General features: G+C 37.0%; 1 protein-coding gene across 1 annotated transcript in view; it reads left to right on the top strand.

The window, feature by feature from the left end:
* The window catches only part of LOC120526634 (kinesin-like protein KIF13B), a 655,733-nt gene extending 633,735 nt beyond the window's left edge, over positions 1 to 21,998 (top strand). The window contains exons 35-36 of the mRNA XM_039749796.1: positions 419 to 1,247; positions 18,374 to 21,998. Of these exons, the coding sequence (XP_039605730.1) occupies positions 419 to 1,247; positions 18,374 to 18,516 (972 nt within the window). The 3' untranslated portion in view covers positions 18,517 to 21,998. The remainder of the gene's footprint in view (positions 1 to 418; positions 1,248 to 18,373) is intronic.
* Positions 21,999 to 22,512: the final 514 nt, after the last annotated feature.

Raw genomic sequence — 22,512 nt, forward strand, 5'->3', positions numbered from 1 at the left:
CAATTTATGGTGGGTACTTTCGATGTAAGGGGTTACATTGTACCATATTACCCCTCTCTGCTTATGAATAAGATTACCTCTCTCAAGCCTAAAAACCTTGTTAGTGACACCAAAACTTCATTCCATAGATGAAGACGAGAAGGAGAGATGGCTGGCAAGAAAATTGTGCGAAGTAAGGGAGAAATCCAAATGTCAATCTCTTCTATTGATGTCAAACTACCTCATACCAAATAATCAGTCTTACAGATTTAGCATAGATACAGTTGTTCTTCTTGACCTTGACTTGATTCAACATTACTGCTTGAAATTCTGTATTCTGTTTATAGATTGTTGCTGTTTTAAATTGTATTATAATACATATAACAGGTGTAAATTTATAAATATTTATATGTTTTTTTTTTTTTTGGTTTTTTTTTAGGCTGTCAAGGGAAAGAGTCTGGCCAATGTCAATCCTAGTTTAGCAAGCGCAGAAGAGCCTCTTAATCATGGTAGTCTTGAAGATCAAGGTTCTCATCACAGTTTCCAGATTGAGGACTATCCTGGCAATAATTGTTCAAAAACAACACATTCTGAAGAATCTATAGTAAAGAAAAATTTTAATATTTTACCAGATAGCAGGTTTCTGTCTAATATGTGTACATTGAGCGATAAAATTAAACCATCACATCAAAGTAATACTTTGGTAAAATTTAATACTGAGGCAAATCTGAAGACAAACATTAGCCCCCAGAAGGATACATCAGAAGTGACAAAAATGAAGACCTCTTATATCTCTAATTGTAAGGATATCGGAGAGAAAGAAACAACAAATCACTGTCAAAGTTTACCTCATCAAATACAAGGCATATCTCAATCTAATTTGCCAACCACCAGCCCCTTTAAGATCACAAAAGTAAAGACATCAGGTTTAAAGTCATTCTCATTAATTTTAGGGGAAGATCTCACACAATCTGGACATAGTTTTGTGCCAGATAAATTGCATGTAAAGAGTGAAAGGAAAATAGATTCATCTTTAGTAACTACAACTGAAAATTTCCAAACTGTGGAATGTCAATCTGAAGTAAAAACTGAGCAAGTGGATAAGTTATTGGATGTCTCTAACTGTCACAGCAGTTTTGTTCCAGACTGGCTAAAAAGAGATGTATCTGTAACCATTGGAAACAATAAAAAAGGAAAAGTATGTTACATTGGACCCACTGAATTTGCAGAAGGAATCTGGGTTGGTGTTGAGCTGGAAGTTCCTGCAGGTAGGTTTGATGTTGTTTGTTATTCTAATGATTAAATGAGATTAAGATTTAAATAAGTTAGTTGGCCATAAGGGTCCTGGCCAACATACAAGTTTAGGCTTATTTGTGGCAGATGAATTTTAATGTATGTAAATGGAAGATATTAATCATATAGGTAATAAAATGATATATTCAGTACACAAAGTTTTATCATTGTTTAAAATCGGACACTGTACAGAAGCAATCAGGAAGGCTAATAAGATGTTAGGTTTAAAATATATAACTCTGTAGTGAAGCTACATCTGAAGTGATGTGTGCAGTTTTAGTCTCCATATTACAAAACAGACCATAGCAGCGCTAGAAAAAGTTTGGACAAGAGTGATTAGGTTGATTCCGTGACCGAGAGTTTGTAGTAGTTTGTAGTGATGGCCAATAAAAATTTTGATTCACATGTTTTTCACACATAATTGGGATAATAACGCTTCTGTTAGAATAGGCATCTAAGGTGAACAGTGGTAAAGTATAATGTTTAGAAAAGAAAAACTTGCTCTTTTGTGAGCTCATGAGGTTTTTCACATTCTATGTGCAATGTAGACTATAATTAAAGTCCCATGTGACTTTAACTACTCAAATATTAACTGGGATAACCTTGTAATAGTGGAGTACAAGAGCAGGTGTTTTTTAGACATAATCAGTAACAGTTTTTCAACTCAGTTTATTGACGCAACAAAGCAGGGGGAAGCCTGTCTAGATTAAGCATTTTTAAAAAATCAATACAGAATTTAGTGTGATGGTGATTCAATCTCTAGGGTCCAATGATTATAATATTATACGATTCACAAATGTTTTTGCAGAATATGGATGCAAAAACTACAACAGTTAAGTTTACATTGGCTACAGTATATATTGAACAAATACAGTAAAGTCTACTGTATAAACTGGGACAAGGTTTTAATTGTAGAAACCATGAAGAAGCAGTGAAACAATTTTAAAAAACATTTTACAAATAATGCAGTACAGGTACATCTCAAAATTTGTAATTAGCTGGAAAAGAAAGAAAAAAAAGCAACTCTTCAATGGGTTAATAAGAAGATGAAAAAGAATATACAAAGGAATAAAACAGATGTATAAGGTGTACAAGACTAAAAAGTGTAATGCTTACCAATGGGTGTATGAGACCATGAGGGCAAACATTAAGAAGGATATTAAGGAAACTAAAAGGTAGTTAGAGTGGAATATCGAAGATTAGATGAAAGATGACCCAAAGTGATGCTTTCAGTATTTTAGTAGACAAAGAGGAGGTTAAGTTTATCAGTTATAATACGGGGTCATTAAAATATACAATGAAATGGTCAATGCTATAAAAGTGTATTTTTGTAAGGTTTTCACATGTGAGGAACTGGATGACTACCCAGCAGTAAAAAGGACCACTAAAGAAGTACTGAGTGATTTGGAAATTGTACAGTGAGAAGTACTGCTCAGGTTAAAAACCTAATAAATCACCAGGGGCCTCATGTACAGTATAAACATTGCATATGCACAGAAATGTTGCATAAGAACATTTCCACGTTCAAACTGTGATGTATAAAACCTAAACTTGGTGTAAAGCCACGCACTTTTCCACGGTACCTCATACCCTGTCATACGCAAGTTCTACGCTTGGTTTGGCAGACTGGCGGCACCCAGCGTCAAAGCAGTGCAACTGTTCCCGTGTGGTTTATCTTTCTGTTTCAGATCCACATTACTGATGCGCCTTTATAAATACACTGAAACTAAACGCATATTGTTTATTAGTTTAATGCATGTGATTGTAATTAACCACTAACAATATAATTGTCAAAAGAATGGTCAAACTATTCTAAATACCATAACTGCTTTAGCGTTGTTACTCTCACTGCACTTTCTGCTTCTTCTTTCAGCTGCTCCTGTTATGGGTTGCCACAGCAGATCATCTTTTTCCATATTACTCTCACTGCACCACTCGGAGCAGCTGATTGGAAAGAGAATTATCAGTATACAGCATCAAGCACACGCTGCCTTAGCCATGCTGTCTATTGAACTGCTTCTCACATGGCAAACGCTTCAAAACCTTTACTGTATGGACCTCGGGGTTCAGAAACAGTTTCATCCCAAGAGCTCTAAACGCAATCAATCAATCCATCACCTGCTCCTTGTAGACCTGTTTGGACTTATACAATTACCTCACTGTAAACTTGCGATACAGTTATAATATTGCACAACCTGAGCCACTTTATAAAACGTGTATTTACATATGATAATAATATCGTTTTTAAGATGAAATGCAGAAAAATATGTTTGTTATACAGATAAAACTTTAACTTTATTTAAATAATCTATATTTTTAATAATTAAAGGGCACGGAGTCGCTACGCTAGCAAGGATCTGGCACTCTGTTCACGGATTGTTCCTGCATGCCTCGCACTGTATGCTACACTGGGACTGGCGTGAAATATAGAATAATTATACTACGAAGATATTTCAGTGTTCCTTAAAAGTTTTGAAGAATCTGCGTTATAAGCTTACAGATGGCTTAACGTCTATTACAGAGCTAATTGTGTGGTGATTGGATATTTAGAGAAAGAAAAGTAAGGACAGGAATTGGAGGTTAGTACATTTGAAAGAGACAGTGCTGCTGCAATGAATTATTTTATCGAACTGTTGCGCACAATCACTGCGCCCCCATGTTCCCATGTTTAATAACATGCTTTAACTCCTATCATCATGAAAATGATACCACGTATACATCTCAATATTTTAGTTATTCAGATAGCTGTAATATCATGAATGTATTGGATCCTGTGTCCTGTTGGAGGTAGAGAAAGCCGGTTTAAGAAGCACGTATTGATTCACACACACAGAACATCAAATACAAAACAAAGCATTTAACATACTACTTTAGTTATGATGGGATTTGAGAAACTAGTAAATTAAACGATTTTAATATTAAGTTTATGATGTTTTACTTTAATGACAAAATAAACTGTGTGATTAAAGTGGAAATTTCGAGATTAAAGTTGATATTTCCGGCTTTTTCCCCACTGTGTGCCTTTTTTTTTTCTCTGAACCCTAATAAGCTTTCATATGACACTCAGATGGTGGGCTACAACTCGCCTGTTCACAGCGACTTTTTTTTTTATTTTGGGCACTCTGCGACTTTGTGAACTTGAGCTTTCGAATTTCTTCGACACGCTGTGTCACTTGATCAGCTTCCTTTTCTTGTTTATACCACTATTTAAACCAACAAATAGTACATTTTTCCTTGTCTCCACTTGGTATGCGCTGAAGTTGTTCTATTTTTCCTCGTGGTTTTGCCATTGTCTTATAGAACACTGAGCTTAAGGGCTATTAATATTGATTTACATTTTCAAAGAGGCATAATTCTGGGAGGAGTTGGGTTGGGACAGCAGGCACGTGCACTTGTGTTACTTTTCACGCTGATCGGGATTTATGTAGTGGAAGAACTTGGAAGTTTGCGTACGCACAGGTTCCTGCATCTGGATTTTTCTGTGCGTAAGCACATTACTGCTTTTGTGCTTACGCCATGTTATAGTGTGAGTTCTATGCACAGCATTATACATGAGGCCCCAGGGCAAAATAACCTCAAGTGCTTAAGGAGTTTAGTAAGTGTATTTGCACATATTTTTAGAAAGTCACTGCTCACTGGGTAAATTTTAATGGACTCAAAAAATTTAAAGTATTATTCCTTTATATAAAAAGGGAGATTGGGCAGATCTAAGTGAAAAAAATCTGGTCCTGTCTTACTTATTGTTGTCTATCGTCCCCCAAAATACAATGCATCTTTTTTATCTGATCTGACTGAATTATTAACCCACTTAAGTTCACTTTCCCAGAGAGTCATTCTTTTTGGTGATTTCAAAATCCATATTGACATTACTACATGTAAACTGAGAAATGAATTCCTATCCTTACTGGACTATTTTGACTTCATCATGTTGATTTGCCCACCCACTCTGGTGGTCATATACTGGACCTGATCTGCACATCTGGATTATCTGGCGGCAACACTTATAGCAGTGATTTGGGACTCTGTGACCATAAAGCAGTGCTTTTCACTGTCTCATTACCTCTCCATCCTCTTACCTGTAAACGTCAAATTTTTTTCCGAAACCTTAAAAATATGTCCCTCTGTTCTTGCTGGATCCATTTCTGATCTTTTTCTGTCTTCATCTATTCCATCAACACTAGATAGTCTTGTTGACCACTGTAGTAACTCAGCCCTTCATTCAGCACTCAATGAAACAGCTCCTTTAAAACATAAGGAGGTTTCCTTTAAGTATTCAGCTCCATGGTATAATTCAGAGCTACTATGAAAGATCTATGAAAGCAACTGGCCGACGCCTTCAGGGAATGTCATGTAAGACTGGCCTCACTGTTCACATCCAGGCTTTCTCTGACCATCAAAGGGCTTACAGGGATGTACTAACTGCAGCCAAGAACACGCATTATGGCAGAATAATAGAAAGTGGCCATGATAAACTAAGGGATTTGTTCTTTGTAGTTAATAAATTACTTCAACATGCATCTGGCCCAATTACCTCCTCTACTGAAGTTTGTGAAAAATTCCTACACTTTTTCTGCAATAAAATTAAAGATCTAAATAATTAAACTAAGATAAATCCATCATCCATTTATATCCTTCCCTGTCTTTCAACTCCATCCAGCTCCTTTTCTAAATTTTCACCAGTCACATCGGCATTTGTTAATGACCTGCTTTGTAAGATGAGGCCAACTACTTGTGTATTGGACCCCATCCCCATCACACTTCTTAAATCCTGCCTTCATGCCATAATCCAGACTGTTACGACAATAATCAATACATCCCTCGACACCGGGTTTGTGTCAGCCACTTTTAAAATCACTTCTGTAACCCCCATGTTAAAAAAGTCTGGTCTTGATGGTGACAATTTTAACAATTTCACTGCACAACAAAGTTTTTGCTTCTTGAACACTGTTGGGTGTTTCTTAGCGATTTTTGGGTGCTGATCATGAATATCACATCAAAATTTACCCATCATGATTTTTTCTTATATTTGTATCCAAATATTTTCGTTCCCGTAAGTGAATTATCAACAGCAGTTTGTGCAGCCTGGGCATGTCCTCCAGGCGTTGGAATCAGGCCAGGTTGGAAGCTGTTCTGTGGAAGTTGACATCCTGGGCAGGTCTGAACAAGCTTGATACTGTCTCACCATGCTATAAAGGTGGCTTGCATACACCGATCCTGCTCATTTGGTTAATATAGTCAGTGTATATGTATAGTATCAGTATAGTATGCTATAGCAATATAACAGTAAGTAAGCTTGATGCTATAGGCATTTTGGTGTCGGGCGATATGTCTCGTTAATGTCATAACAGCCGCGATACATTTTGCTATATCTGTAACGAATATACACTTGCGCCTCAGAGACGTTGGATTACTGCTTTTGTGAAGAAAGCTTATCATCTGTAATTCGGCTGGAAAACTGGTGATCAAGACAAGGAATGGGCGACTCACATTTGCTGTGCAACATGTGCTGTCAGTCAGAGAGCCTGGCTCAGACGCACTCGAAAGACAATGTCGTTTGCTGTTCTAATGATTTGGCGAGAATAGAAAGGCCATGTGTTACTTCTGTTTGACTAATGTGTCTGGTTTCTTTGCCAAAAACAAGAAGTCAATTGAATATCCTAATCTGCCTTCAGCAATGAGACCCGTGCCACATGACCAACAGTCTTCCAATTCTGAAACCACCAGAGGATTGGACCTTAGACAAACCAGATAAAGAAACTGCAAAGCAGGGTACTGACAGTGACATTCACCCGGATTTTGAACCGTGCTCATCAGGCAATCCACATCTGATAACACAGTCCAAATTGAACAATTTGGTCAGAGATTTGGGTCTGTCAAAAGCAAAAGCCAAGCTGCTGGGTTCGAGCCTGCAGGAATGGTGTTTGCTGTCACCAGGTATGAACATTTTTCTTTGTTTCAAGGCTGACATCATGATATAACCAAATTTTTTGCACAAGTCACAAGTCAACAGTCCCTGTTTCTGTTGTGACACTGAAGGATTGTTCTCGGCCTTTGGTTTTGATCACAACCTGGAAGAGTGGCATCTCTTCATTGATTCGTCATTGCATGAAAGCTGTTCTGCTACACAATAGCAACGTTTATCCTTCAGTACCTGTTGACTATGCAGCACACATGAAAGAAATGTATGAGAATATGGAACTGTTGCTCAAGCACGTCCAGTATAGCAGGTACAACTGGAATATCTATGGAGATCTTAGCTCTGTTACTAGGACTGCAGTTTGACTATACAAAGTAATGTTGTTTCTTCTGTGAATGGGACAGCCGTGCCAAAGAGTCACACTTTTCTCGACAGAACTGGCCATCCGTAAAAAGTTAGTTCCAGGACAGAAAAATGTGACACATGAATTACTTGTCGATCTGTCAAAGATAGTTTTGCCTCCTCTTCACATAAAACTGGGACTCATGAAGAATTTTGTGAAAGCACTGAACAAGGAAGGCGAAGGTTTTCGTTATTTAAAACAGATTTCCCAAGAATAACTGACGCCAAGATCAAAGGGGGCATTTTTGTTGGTGCCCAGAACAGACATGTTATGAGTGACAAGCGGTTTGGAGAAGAGTTAGTTGGGCCTAAAAAAATTACCTGGAAAGCCTGCAAAGACGTTGTTGACCATTTTCTGGGCAATTACAGAGCCCCAAACTACATTCAGCTGGTAGACAAACTTCTCAAAGCATACAAGACAATAAAGTGCAACATATCACTCAAGATTCATTTCTTCCACTCACACTTGGATTTCTTCCCCACAAATCTCGGTGCTGTCAGTAACGAACACAGTGAAAGGTTTCACAAGGACATTGCTACGGTGGAGAAATGATACCAGGGCAACTGGAATCCATCAAAGCTTGCTGACTACTTTTGGACACTGCAACGTGATGCACCAGATATTGAATACAAAAGAAAATCTGGAGCAAAACACTTTTAATTCTGTTAATTTAACTGCTTATGCGAAACATAAACATGACTGAATACATTATTGTCAGTAAACATATAAATGTCTATTTCTTAGAGTTCCTACATGATGCAATAAACCCAGAACTAGATTTGTGCATACCCAGTAGGTACAATCAGCAAAAACTTTTAAGGAAGAAAGACTTTTCAAAAAAATTGTTGTGCAGTGTTTTCAGCCTATTTCCCACTTACCTTTTCTGTCAAAAGTTCTTGAGCGTGTTGTAGGCTCCCAGCTCACCAATTACTTAACCTCTAATAATTTGATGGGACCCTTTCAGTCTGGTTTCAGGGCACACCACAGCTGTGAAACTGCTCTTCTTCAAGTAACCAATGATTTGCTTATGGCAGCAGGCTCTGTACAAAACAGCATATTAATACTATTAGGCCTCAGTGTAGCATTTGACACTGTCAGACATGACATTCTACTGTCCAGAATGGAGAACATGCTGGGTACCTCTGGCACTGCCCTCCAGTGGTTCAAGTCCTATCTGAATGACAGGCAAAAGTTTGTTAGTCTTGGTAACAGCAGATCCAGCTCAGCACCAGTCACACAAGGAGTTCTTCAGGTCTTTGTCCTCGGCCCTCTTCTCTTCTGTATTTATATGCTTCCCCTTGGCCATATTATTTGTAGCTATGGACTGGGTTATCACTTTTATGCAGATGACACTCAACTCTATTTCAATGTCAAAAGTGCAACTTCATCAGAGTTTTCTCAGCTCACAACTTGCTTCAGTGAAATTAAAACCTGGATGGAGCAGAACTAAAGCGCTACTTATGAAAATGAGCTCCTTTTCAGTCACTCTTAACCATGATCTCATCAGACCTTCTTCTGATGCAAAGAATCTTGGTGTCATTTTTGATTCCTCCCTTTCTTATTCCACCCACGTAAACCACATTAAGAACCTTTCTTACATTCACCTCCGTATATACATTCAGTGACCTTCTAAATCACTATGCTCCTGTTTGACTACTAAGGTCCTTTGATTCTGGTAATCTTGTTGTGCCTCACACTAACCTGCACTCTATGGGTGACATGGCCTTCAGCTCCATAGCACCCAGACTTGGAAATGACATCCCAAAATGAATTAGATCAGCTGACTCCGTTCATTCTTTTAAAAAACAACTTAAAATTAATCTATTTAGGAAGGCTTTTAACTTAACATTCTGCCCTTTCTTTCAGTTTACCTCTCTGTCCATGTGCTCAGGATAATTTGTCTGTCTATTATATCACAAATTAGGTTATTTGTTAAGTTTTTCTTTTAGTATTGAATTTAATATTTTACTCTGGTTTATTGTCCTTTATTCTGTTTAATGCTTTATCTGTTTCATTGTTCTATTCAGGAAAACATTTGTATCCAATGTTACATATACCCTGCTGTTTTTTTTCTAAGTCTCTGTGAAGCGTTTATAGATTTATGGAGGGAGAAAGTTGAGAGTGGGTGGGTATATCTGTCACACCACAGCATTATCAATCCACTGTACTAATTCCTTTCATAATTGTAAACACTTCAGTCATTAACATAGACACCATTCAAGAGAGATCAGAGCGGTGCCTATGATACTATTTTTCTTGATTTTCAGAAAACACTTGAAGTACAATAAGAGAGGTTGGGGTGTGAGAGAAAAGAAGCGGGAGTTTAGGGTGTAGTGTGTAGATGGGTGAAAAATGAGCAGAAACACAGAAAGTAGAAAGTGATGGTGTGAGGAATGCTATCAGAATTGTGTGATGTTAAGAGTGTTATCCCTTGTAGGACAGTGTTGGGCCACTGCTATTTTTAAATTGCATAGCGGAGAAGTAGTGTGTTAAAGGAGCAATGAAAAAGAAAAGGAAACATTTTGAAAATAACGTAACATGATTGTCAATGTAATTGTTTTGTCACTGTTGTGAGTGATGAGTGTTGTTGTCATATATATATATATAATTATATATTTACACACACACACATAAACATATATATATATACATATCTATACATATACACATATATACACATATATACATACATATATATATATCTACATATGTACACATACATATGCATACACACACACATATATAAACATATATATACATATTTACATATATACACACACAGCTATTTCTTATCAGTGCAATACGCTGCTTGTTAAAACGGATAACTCCCGCTCTTACGTGCAAGTCTGCGTGGATATTATGAAGTATCGTATTTGTTCAAGTTCTATTTAAATTTTAAATAGAAGGAATTTTTATTTAGTTGACAGAAATATCTTTGGTAGGAATGGTAAAAACAGACAGGAATATTATTCGTGAATAAATCAACTCAAACCTTCAACAACTTATAATATTTTGCTCTCCATAAAAATATATCCTGTCTAAATTATACAAGTTAGAAATAAAGTAAACGTTAAAAGAACAAACATTCAAATTTCTTTACTCTTATGTAATTTTATATAAAAAATAAACTTAGATTTTAAATATCCCAAAAGATTTTGCTCTCCATAAAAATATATCCTGTCAAAATTATACAAATTCAAATATGAACATGCTGCATAACAAAACCTGGAAATATAAATAAAATGTGTTCCTTTCAGCAATAACAAATCAAATCATTCAGTTGTCTTTGCTCATATGTCATTTTAGAGCTGGACGCCTGGCATCTTTTTTTGGCAACAGGTTTGTTTCTGTTTGGTGTGAGGTTCTGTGTTGTGGAGATTCTCAGGATGGATTGCAGGTGCTCATCAGTGAGGCGACTCCTGTGTGCTGTTTTGTTAGTCTTTATCACTGAGAAGAGCTTCTCACACAGATATGTGCTACCAAACATGCACAAGGTTCGAGCCGCATGTAGACGGACTTTTTTTGTTCTTCAAAGTCACCAAAGCGCCGTGCAAACTCAGTGCGCTCAGTTTATCAGCAAAGTGCGTATTTGGGAACACCGTAGTGGCGACTTGGTTTAACATTACTTGGCAACAGGGAAAGTGGGGCAAGGTGCATTTGTGTCTCCCATAAAAGCAGCTTCACTTGAAATCACTTTGTGATTGTGCACGGGTAAAAACGTCCGCTGAAGTGTCAGATTCTTATTTAATTATTCTGCTTTCTGTATCTTCTGCATTGCATTCAGGTTACCCTGATGTTTTGTCTCATAGTGCCGTCTTAGATTAAATTCTGTAATTACAGCCACATTAGCTCCACAAATGAGACACACGGGTTCAGTAAACATATACTCAGCCTCCCATCGGTTTTTAAAGGCTCTATTTTCAGAATCAACTTTTCTCTTCAGCATCGTGTGAGCTAGCTTCGCAATAACTTGCAGCATCATAAGCTAGACTTGATTAACGCGTAAGTGTTCGCAAGGCAGCTGAAGCGCTGCGTTATGGGATCTGTAGTTTATTGTGTTACCAGCGCTTCATATACCCGGGCTTTAATAACAATAATACAGTATATAAAATGATCTCGGGCGGATATAATTACACGGGCGGATGTGGCCCGCCCTTGAGTTTGACACATATGGACTAAATAGAACTTGAAAAGATATATTTTTTCAAATGTGATCGCGCAATTCAGATAGAGTTGACACGCACTACAGCCTGCATGCCTCAATAAGTCATCCTCCCCTCGCTCTTACTTTTTTACCGTTCATCTAATGAATACACTGAGTATGGCTTTACCAAAACAATCATTGATGTAAAGTATTCATTATTCGAGTATGTAGATCGATATATATATACCCGCGTATCGCAGCGGAGAAGTAGTGTGTTAAAAAAACTAGAAAAAGAAAAGGGAACATTTTAAAAATAACGTAACATGACTGTCAATATACAGTATTTGTTTTGTGAGTGTTACTGAGTGTTGCTGTCATCAAGGATTTGATTATCATTATTTCTTTCAATCAGGTTCGTAGTATTTGTAGGATGTGTTGTGTTCAAGTTACATTCCGTGTTTGTCAATCGTTGTAAAGATGACAGGTTTCATTCATTGATTTGTTTCTTACTGCATCAATAAACAGCTCGTCTTCTTCTTTATCTGAGACCTGACACACTGCATGCACGGGTTTTTTTTACACTGTCTTCCTTTAGCGGGACATTGACTTTTTCCAACGTGTGCTTTGTTTCCACAGTAGCTGCATTTATGAATATGCTTGTATGTATCAGACGCTTCATATTTTTTTGCTGCCTTTTCAATTGTGTAATTCGTTTTTTGTTCAGCGCTCTTTGGAACTGTTCCTTTTTTTCTGTGCACTGCGTCAGTTCATGTGAGCCGCTGTGTACATGCATCGAAGGTTCCCAGCTGTGCTGGTGCCATCTCGTGCTATGTCCATGGCTGTATTTAATGTTACCTTAGTCCTGGCACTTAAAACTTTCTCTCGCAGTTTCGCTGAGTTTGTGTCAAACACCACCCTGACCATCTCATCTTCCTCTCCATAAGCACAGTCCTTCACCCGTGAATATTTAGTGGGAGTTTGCTATTGGATTGCCGCTGACGGACGGCCTTATATGGGCAGGCACTAAATTACAAACGCCAGCGGCAGCCTGTCTATGAACTTAATTTAAAGTGTAGGTTTACATCGTGCTTTGTTTCAGTAGCAGAACTCATGAATATGGTTGTATATGTCACTCGCCGCTTCTTATTGTTTAGCTGCCTTCTCAATTATATAATGCATGTTTTCTTCAGCGCTTTTTTGAGGTCTTCCTGGTTTTCTATGTACTGCGTGATTACGTGGGAGGCGTGATGATCTCTCACGAAACTCCGCCCCCACGGCGTTCAAGCTCATCTCCATTACAGTAAATGGAGAAAAACTGCTTCCAGTTATGACCATTACGCATAGAATTTCGATATAAAACCTGCCCAACTTTTGAAAGGAAGCTGTAAGGAATGAACCTGCCAAATTTCTGCCTTCCACCCACACGGGAAGTTGGAGAATTAGTGATGAGTGAGTGAGTGAGGGCTTTGCCTTTTATTAGTATATATATATATATATATATATATATATATATATATATATATATATATATATATCAGAATACCCGCATTCATGGCGGAGAAGTAGTGTGTTAAAGAAGTTATGAAAAGAAAAGGAAACATTTTAAAATTAACGTAATATGATTGTTAATGTAATTGTTTTGTCAATGATATGAGTGTTGCTGTCATATCTATATATATATATATATATATATATATATATATATATAAAATACAAAATACCCAGCGGCAGGAGAAGTAAAAAGAAAAGGAAACATTTTAATAATAACGTACGTAACATGATTGACAATCTAATTGTTTTGTCATTGTCATGAGTGTTGCTGGCATATATATTTATATATACATGTGTACATATATACACACACACACATACTATGGGGTGCCAAACAGGCAAATACATTGGTTTTCTGAATATATAAAGTCGGAGTCAGAATATATAAAGTCAAAACTTGAATATATAAAGTCAAAACTTGAATATATAAAGTCAGCGTCGGTATATATAAAGTCAAACTTGTTTCTGAATATATAAAGTCAAAAGTTGAATATATAAAGTCATCGCTGGAATATACAAAGTCAAAACCTGAATATATAAAGTCAACACTGGAATATATAAAGTCAGCGTCGGAATTTATAAAGTCATTCCTGATTATATACTGCTCAAAAGAATTAAAGGAACACTTTTTAATCAGAGTATAGCATAAAGTCAATGAAACTTATAGGATATTAATCTGGTCAGTTAAGTAGCAGAGAGGGTTGTTAATCAGTTTCAGCTGCTGTGGTGTTAATGAAATTAACAACAGATGCACTAGAGGGGCAACAATGAGATGACCCCCAAAACAGGAATGGTTTAACAGGTGGAGGCCACTGACATTTTTCCATCCTCATCTTTTCTGACTGTTTCTTCACTAGTTTTGCATTTGGCTACAGTCAGTGTCACTACTGGTAGCACGAGGCGATACCAGGACCCTACAGAGGTTGCACAGGTAGTCCAACTTCTCCAGGATGGCACATCAATACATGTCATTGCCAGAAGGTTTGCTGTGTCTCCCTGCACAGTCTCAAGGGCATGGAGGAGATTCTAGGAGACAAGCAGTTACTCTAGGAGAGCTGGAGAGGGCCATAGAAGGTCCATAACCCATCAGCAGGACCAGGATCCGCTCCTTTGGGCAAGGAGGAACAGGATGAGCACTGCCAGAGCCCTACAAAATGACCTCCAGCAGGCCACTGGTGTGAATGTCTCTGACCAAACAATCAGAAACAGACTTAATGAGGGTTACCTGAGGGCCCAAATGTCTACTGCGCCCTGTGCTCACTGCACAGCACCGGGGAGCTCAATTGGCATTTGCCATAGAATACCAGAATTGGCAGGTCCACCACTGGCGTCCTGTGCTTTTCACAGATGAGAGCAGGTTCACCCTGAGTATATGTGAAAGACGTGAAAGGGTCAGGAGAAGCCGTGGAGAATGTTATGCTGCCTGTAACATCATTTAGCATGACTGGTTTGGTGGTGGGTCAGTGATGATCTTGGAGGCATATCCATGGAGCGACTCACAGACCTCTACAGGCTAGACAACGGCATCTTGACTGCCATTAGGTATCAGGATGAAATCCTTGGACCCATTGTCAGACCCTATGCTGGTGCAGTAGGTCCTGGTTTCCTCCTAATTCACGACAATGCCCGGCCTCATGTGGCAAGAGTATGCAGGCAGTACCTGGAGGATGAAGGAATTGAAACAATTGAATGGCCTTCACGATCCCCTGACTTAAACCCAATAGAACATCTGTGGGACATTATGTTTCGTCCATTAGGCGCCAGGTTGCTCCTCAGACTGTACAACAGCTCAGGGATGCCCTCATACAGATCTGGGAGGAAATGCCACAAGACACCATCCGTCGTCTCATTAGGAGCATGCCCCGACGTTGTCAAGCATGCATACAAGCTCGTGGGGGCCACACAAGATACTGAAAAGCATTTTGAGTAGCAGAAATTAAGTTTTTGAAAAAATGGACTAGCCTGCCACATCTTCATTTCACTCTGATTTTAGGGTGTCTACACAATTGAGCCCTCTGTAGGCAGAACACTTTTATTTCCATTAAAAGACTTGGCATCCTTTTGTTCCTAAGACATTGCCCTGTCGTTATTTGTATAGATATCCAACTTCATATTGAGATCTGATGTATCTAATGTGTTTCTTTAATGTGTTCCTTTAATTTTTGTGAGCAGTGTATAAAGTCAACATCGGAGTATATAAACTCATTCCTGAATATATAAAGTCAAAGTCAAAATATATTGATTGAAACGACTCTGAACTAAACTAAGTTAACAAAAACGTATTTAGAAAAATAAATTAAAAAAACACTGTTCGGTTAATGTTTTGAAAATGATGCATGTGCCCTGCCCAGAATTGATTCCTGCATTGCTCCCAGTGTTAGCTGGGATTGGCTCCAGCAGACCCCCGTGACCCTGTGGTCGGATTGAACGGGTTGGGAAATGAATGGATATTCCAGCGCTGACTTTGTATATTCCGACACTGACTTTATATAATCAAATTTTGACTTTATATATTCGGGAATGACTTTATATATACAAGTTTTGACTTTATATAGTTAAATTTAGTCATCATTGCATAACTTTTTCTTTACCATAAAAATTTAAAGACTAAATTCAACTTTCATTCCTACCAAAGATATTTCCGGCGACAAAATAAAACCTACTTATATCCAAATTCGAGCTATTGAGCTGTCGCCTGCCTGCCTGAATAAGTCGCCCTTGCTTCGCTCTTACTTTTTTACCATTCATTTAATCATGGCTAGTGGCGGAAAAATTATAAAATGGAAGGAGTACACTGAGTATGGCTTTACCAAAGCAATTATTGATGGCGAATCGATTATTCATAAAGCTTCAATTGGTGATCTGTTTTTCTGTGTTAACCTCATATTTTTTCATACTTCTTCTCAAACCAAGGGGGTGCGAGGGTAAAATGAATCGGGAAGCGCTAATCAATGTAATCGGTGTACCAGGAAATCATGCATTGACAGAAGTTCCCCTTTGTTTGGAATGCAAAGTGTGATTAAATGCATTATTTTTTAGCGCGTTATGGAGCACATGCATCGAAGCTTCTCAGCTGTGGTTGTGCTAAGAAAAGGAAACATTTAAAAAATAACGTAACACGATTGTCAATGTAACCTTTTGTAAGTAGTGCCTGGAGGATTCAGTGTGGAGAAACTCTAGAGACAGCGTGTGTATTAACTTGTGGATTTTTCTGTATTTGGTGGCAGCATCACAAAGTTGGTTCCTCAAGACGGCGTTAGCTGCAGAGCTCAGCTCACAGCGAAATGAGGTGAATGGGAGGGGAGATGATGACGTGACTCCCCCACCCGCCTTAAATGTCAATCCCCCACAAACACAGTCTCGGAATTTGCATAAGCACAGCCCTTCACCTGCAATTTTAACTTAGTTACAAAGTAATCAAAACTCTCGTTTATATCCTGTGTCCTCTCATTAAACTTGTATCCCGCATTACCCGTGGGCATGACAAACGCCAGCGGCAGCCTGTCTATGAACTTAATTTAAACTTTAAGCTTAAACCGTGCTTTGTTTCCGAAGTAGTAGCACTCATGAATATGGTTGTATATGTCACTCGCTCGGTTCTTATTGTTTCGCTGCCTTCTTAATTATATAATGCATGTTTTCTTCAGCGCTTTTTGGAGCTCTTCCTGGTTTTCTACATACTGCGTTGATAGTCAGTTCACGTGATTACGTGGGAGACGTGATGATGTCACACGAAATAGCTTCCAGTTATGACCATTACGCGTAGAATTTCGAAATGAAACCTGCCCAACTTTTGTAAGGAAGCTGTAAGGAATGAGCCTGCCAAATTTCAGCCTTCCACCCACACGGGAAGTTGGAGAATTAGTTATGAGTGAGTGAGTGAGTCAGTGAGGGCTTTGCCTTTTATTAGTATAGATATAAAACACACTATTGAAGCTAAGCAAACACTTGTGTGAAAGCAACATTCATGTTCTAAAATTGGCCCTTACAATTATATTTCCTCCATCCTGAAAGTATAAAAAATTAACAATTAGAACCTTCAGAAATTTCTATACTGACAAACTTTTTCATATTTTGAGTAACTTTACCTCATGCATATGTGCACTTTTCTTAAACATCTTTATTATTATGTCATCTAGATGCAGTATGGGTAAAAGATGGTATTTCTACTGTATGTTACACCTGTACGTTACATATAGAGTAACTGTAGGTAATCTCAAGCAGTGTTAAGAATGGAAGCTTTTAATTATATTTTCATGAAATGAATGGAATTCAGCACCAATAACATTCACTCTTTGTTTTTGTAATCTAAATCAAATCAAAATTGCACATCACACACACGAAACACATGATTAATCTAGGTGCATTATGTTATCTAAAATATTGTGGAAAATGCCATTGAAGCTGGATATGTTTCTCCACACATTAAGATGGCAACAGAAGGAAAGCTCTGAAATTCATGGTAAGATGCTGTTTGCCAAGAAGAAAAGAAGGCCTGGCCCTTTAAGAAGTAATAAGGCTATGAAATGCAGGGAAACCTGGTGTTGCCAGAGGAAGCTCTGGAAGAAGTACATAAAACTTTCTGGGGGCATTCCTGAGGGTGAAAAACGGTGAAGTTGGAGAAGTAGGATGGTCATTATAGACAGGGGAAAGGCAATCATAACAAGGCCCAGTCAGGCCAACTGAGGCTTTTTAGCTGGCAGTAAGCGTGTCTGGCAGCAGTTTGTTAAGCCAAGACTTGGGCTTCGGCCTGGCAAAATGGATACAGCCAGTCTGTCCTACAATAGTACTAATGTGAGCCTGAAAACATGGGATGCACAAGGCAATGACTGAGATTGCCCTTGCTCATTAAACTAAAAGATTGGTACATTTTGTTATTTTTTTTTTTTTACACATTTTTTTAAAATGTACACTGTTTACTGTTAGTATTGGACCATATTTGCCTGTCAATAATTTTCTTTAAATTTGTTTTTTTTTTAATTTTTTCTTTTCAAATGTTCAGTACTGAGGAATCATCGATGCAGTGATTTGAATTGTTCATATTATGTCTTCAGTTACTTATTTTAATGCTTGTTTTATTTTCCAGGTAAAAATGATGGTTTTGATGCTGGGAAGCAATATTTTAAGTGTAAACCAGGACATGGAGTATTGGTAAGACCAGATGGAGTAAATCAAGCCAGCTGCCCCATCATGCAACAAAGCAAGGATTCTACTCATACAAGTGTTTAAGGGATCCAGTCGAGAACTGCTGCAGTTTCTCACACTATGAATGAATCAGTTAGTATGTTTTAAGAACGAGAAGAAAAACTGCAAACTGGAAGACATAAATAAATAACTGACAGAATTCACTGTAATAGAAAGAACATAATTATCTGAGCACAATAAAACTGAAAAGCTCATTTTCTCAAACTATGTTGTTATAATTTTATATTGTAAAGAGTTGCCACTGTTATCTTGGCATAAATGTGTCTTTATGTTACTTAATTTTGATCTGTTTCAAATCTCTTAACAATTAGTAGTAGCATTACTGTCATTCTGCCTGTATCAATTAGCCTGAAAAAAGGCTTATCATAGGGCTGGCAGCTTTATTAGCAATTATATATCATAAAGTGAAATAATTTAGGAACTATAATAATTGTCAAACTTCTATGTTATTAGTCTCTTTCTTTTTAGTTCTGGGGTTTTATTATTCACTTAATTCATTTATTTATTATATAAATCTACTGTATTCATTATAGTTTGCAGGAAACTTGAGCTAAAACCTATTATGCTTTGTTAATTACAAACTTAAATGTAATACCTAACACAGATCATGCTAATGTGCACATCAGCACTCACCCCCACTCAGGAATTTAAAATAATGAATTTAAATAATAACTAATCAGGCTGGCATTCACATATTTGGATTATATGTCTGTTGTACTAGGGTGTTGTACCATGTTAGCCATTATGGATGTAGTGAGAAGCTAAATTCGAAAGATTATCATATGCAAGCTTTCATGGCAAATCCCATCTTGCCTAAAGAATAGGCCTGAGTTGCCTTGAAAGCTTGCATATTGTAATCTTTCTACCAATAAAAGGTGCCATTTTGCTTAATTTCTCACAACATATTTGGATTGTAAAACAAAACATTAATTGGAGAAAATCCAGACATATAATGATAGAACATAGAAATCCAAGCCTGGGTTTCAAGCCCAAGTCCTTGGAAGTGTGAAATGGTAATGGTAGTGTGTAGCTGAGTAGGGCAGGAAGACAAGCAACATTGTCTACTTCTAAAGGGGAAATTACCAGATATTGTCTGGCCCAGGTACAGTCCCATTTGACTGGCTAATATTTCTCCTCAATAATTTCTTAGTCTTTTCACCTGGCTTCTCCCAAACTATCAAGTTCCTTTATCTTATTATAAGTAATTATTATTATTATTATAGTAAGCCTGAGGTTGCATCTGTAGTTTCATTGTATGGCCACTGGTAAATTAACATCTTTCACAGTGATATCAATACTATCATCAGTGTCCACAATGTACTATTGAAAAATTTTATTATTCCTTCAGCTCTCACTTATGAACTATAGCCCAAGACTCCTTTCCTCAGGATGCAGAAAGTAGGTCACTCACTGTTAGAAAAGGCTGGAAGAGAAACATTAGTCTCAAACAGAGAATGGTCACATCGTTGGTATAGTTCCACACAGAAACAGTAAACAGGTAATACAAAATCATGACTAACTCTTGTTCAACAAGTATTACAAGCTAAGATATATCATAAATGTCATACTTTTGCAATTTGTTTTAAAAGGTGCTTTATACTTAAGTATAAACCTTTTGCAGGTTAACCGTACAAGTGTAGGCAGGATTGATAACCTGTAAATCCCCACAAATGCCAAAATATCCACACTAGTACAAAAAACTGATCCATAATTACACATTTTTAAATAACCTGCTTTTATGAGCCAAAAAAAAATTATCATCCACACCCCAACCTGCCAAACTTTAGATACACTATGTTTTTCTTTATTTCAGTGTCCAATTATATAACCCCTTTAAAGTCATTTTTTATATTCATTACTTTTGGTTGTAAAGTGTCTTTATCCGAGCCAACTTAAATGTTAAGGGCATAATACATAATTACTATAATGTATATAATGTACTTTAACTATTGATTTACAATTCATATGTTTATGTGTCTAACAATAGGCACAAGATAGTAACCACTCCTGGACAGAACACCAGTATATCAGAAGGAACACTGGACCATTAAATGGCATTTACTACAAGTCTGTGTCAAGTTAAACCTTGTCCAACTAAAACTGTCCTGACAATGATTTGCCTAACAAACTAAGTTTCTTGCACCATGTTTTCTTTGCTTAGCTTGTTCTGTAATTTTGTACATATTGATTCCTGAATTAATACCACATACACAGTTTTATAACACATATCTTGAAATGCAACTTAAATAATATAATATACTCCATTAAAATCACATACTTTGACTGCTTCTTCACATATTATTATTATTATTGTGGTACATTGTCTCTCTATTATAATAAAAAAAATCTTGGGTCAAGAAGTTATCTTCTCGGAGACACTTTAACGTTCCATTCGTTATTATTGGTTTTTAACATTTTTCATCGAGTACAACTCTTTTTCTTTGTAGACAAAATTGTTCAGTGTTCCATTAATATTCCTTGAGGTCCTTGGCATGTTACTAATACCTCCACAGGTGAAAAAATACAAGTCAAAAACAATTCTAATCACATTTCTTGTATTTTCTTCCAGTCTTGCTGCCTAGATGTAACAGACATACTTGACTGCATTCTCAGTGTTGCAAGCACTAAAAACAATGTGTGGATGTCACCAGTATTAAAAACATTTTTCTAAAACTAATGCATGATTTCTGATTTCTGCTTCAACTCTTGCTGTCAAGTGCTGATAATTCTATGGTAAACAGTGGAGTTATTTTTAATATATTTTTTATATAGCTTCTTTAGTAATTTCATTTCCCTCTTTTACATCCATTAATGAAATGTTAATTTTTTTTTGGTAATACTTCAGAAAGCTATGCTACTGCCCATTGTATACACTATACTATTAATTCTATTGCTCTACCACACCCAAGCCTTGATCTTAGTATCTTTTTTTTTTTGTCTATCAACAATAAGTCTAATTTCCATTAGTATGTGTGCATTCATTCAACCAAAATACTGTTCACTAGAAAACTAAAGGATGACCAGAGGTACAAGCAACTCAGTCCTTTCTGGTGCCCAGTTTACCATTGTCTCTTTAAGTTTGTTTAATTATCTTTTTAGCTTTCTTCACATTCAAGTATTGTTCTATGGAAATGGATCTATATTAGTAAGACCATCTAAGGAGCTAAATGTTTGGCTAAGGTTGGATATAACAGAGTTAACTTGTAATACTGTGCCCTCATGGAGGTCTGCACAATTCTTAGGGCTGTATAGTAACTTGGGTGGTCTCTTTCACCCACTCTTCACACAAGCTAGTGTTTGGGAGTAGCCTAGGGTACATTTCAGTAGCCCTCATTTCCAAACCTATGGGTACTTATCATATTAGAATTTATGTGAATTAGTACTCCGTATTCTACAGTATTTTTTTCTGCAGGTTCCTTACTACTGTGTATTGTGGCATTATGTGCACCTTAATGGATACCGCTATTTTTTACTTAAAAATATGCAAAGTAGATTAAGTAACGCAGCCTCGGATACGTTCTTACACTTATTTTATTTAACCTCAGAAAATATTAAATATTGTATAATCAATTTTGTTAAAATGACATTGTAATGTATGGGTTGCTAATGCAGGGTTTTTGAAAATAGTGCTTGATCTAGCCTGGCTTTAACAGCTCTTGGACATTTTGTTAAAATATGTTTAAGGTTAATAACTTTTTTTCTTCACTTTTGAAACAGGGAAATTGATTGCACACTAAAGGAAACACTCCTTACATATTTGTTGAACTGTCAGACAACACACAATCAGTTCCATACTATACTATTCATTTTACTTTTAAATTTATGTTATATTTAATATAGGAGAGATTTTCATGGGCAGTCCTTTTAATGGCACTAAAGATTAAAAAGCAGAATAAAAAGCATTTTTAAATTGTCACAAAATCAGTTACTGAAAGTTTGCCTAATGTGATCGTATACTGAAGACCAGTATGCTTTAGTTACCTAGTACAATACATCTAACTGTGACACGATTCAAAAGAA

The sequence above is a fragment of the Polypterus senegalus genome, chromosome 3 (assembly GCF_016835505.1).
Source record: "Polypterus senegalus isolate Bchr_013 chromosome 3, ASM1683550v1, whole genome shotgun sequence".
NCBI classification, from domain to species: domain Eukaryota; kingdom Metazoa; phylum Chordata; class Cladistia; order Polypteriformes; family Polypteridae; genus Polypterus; species Polypterus senegalus.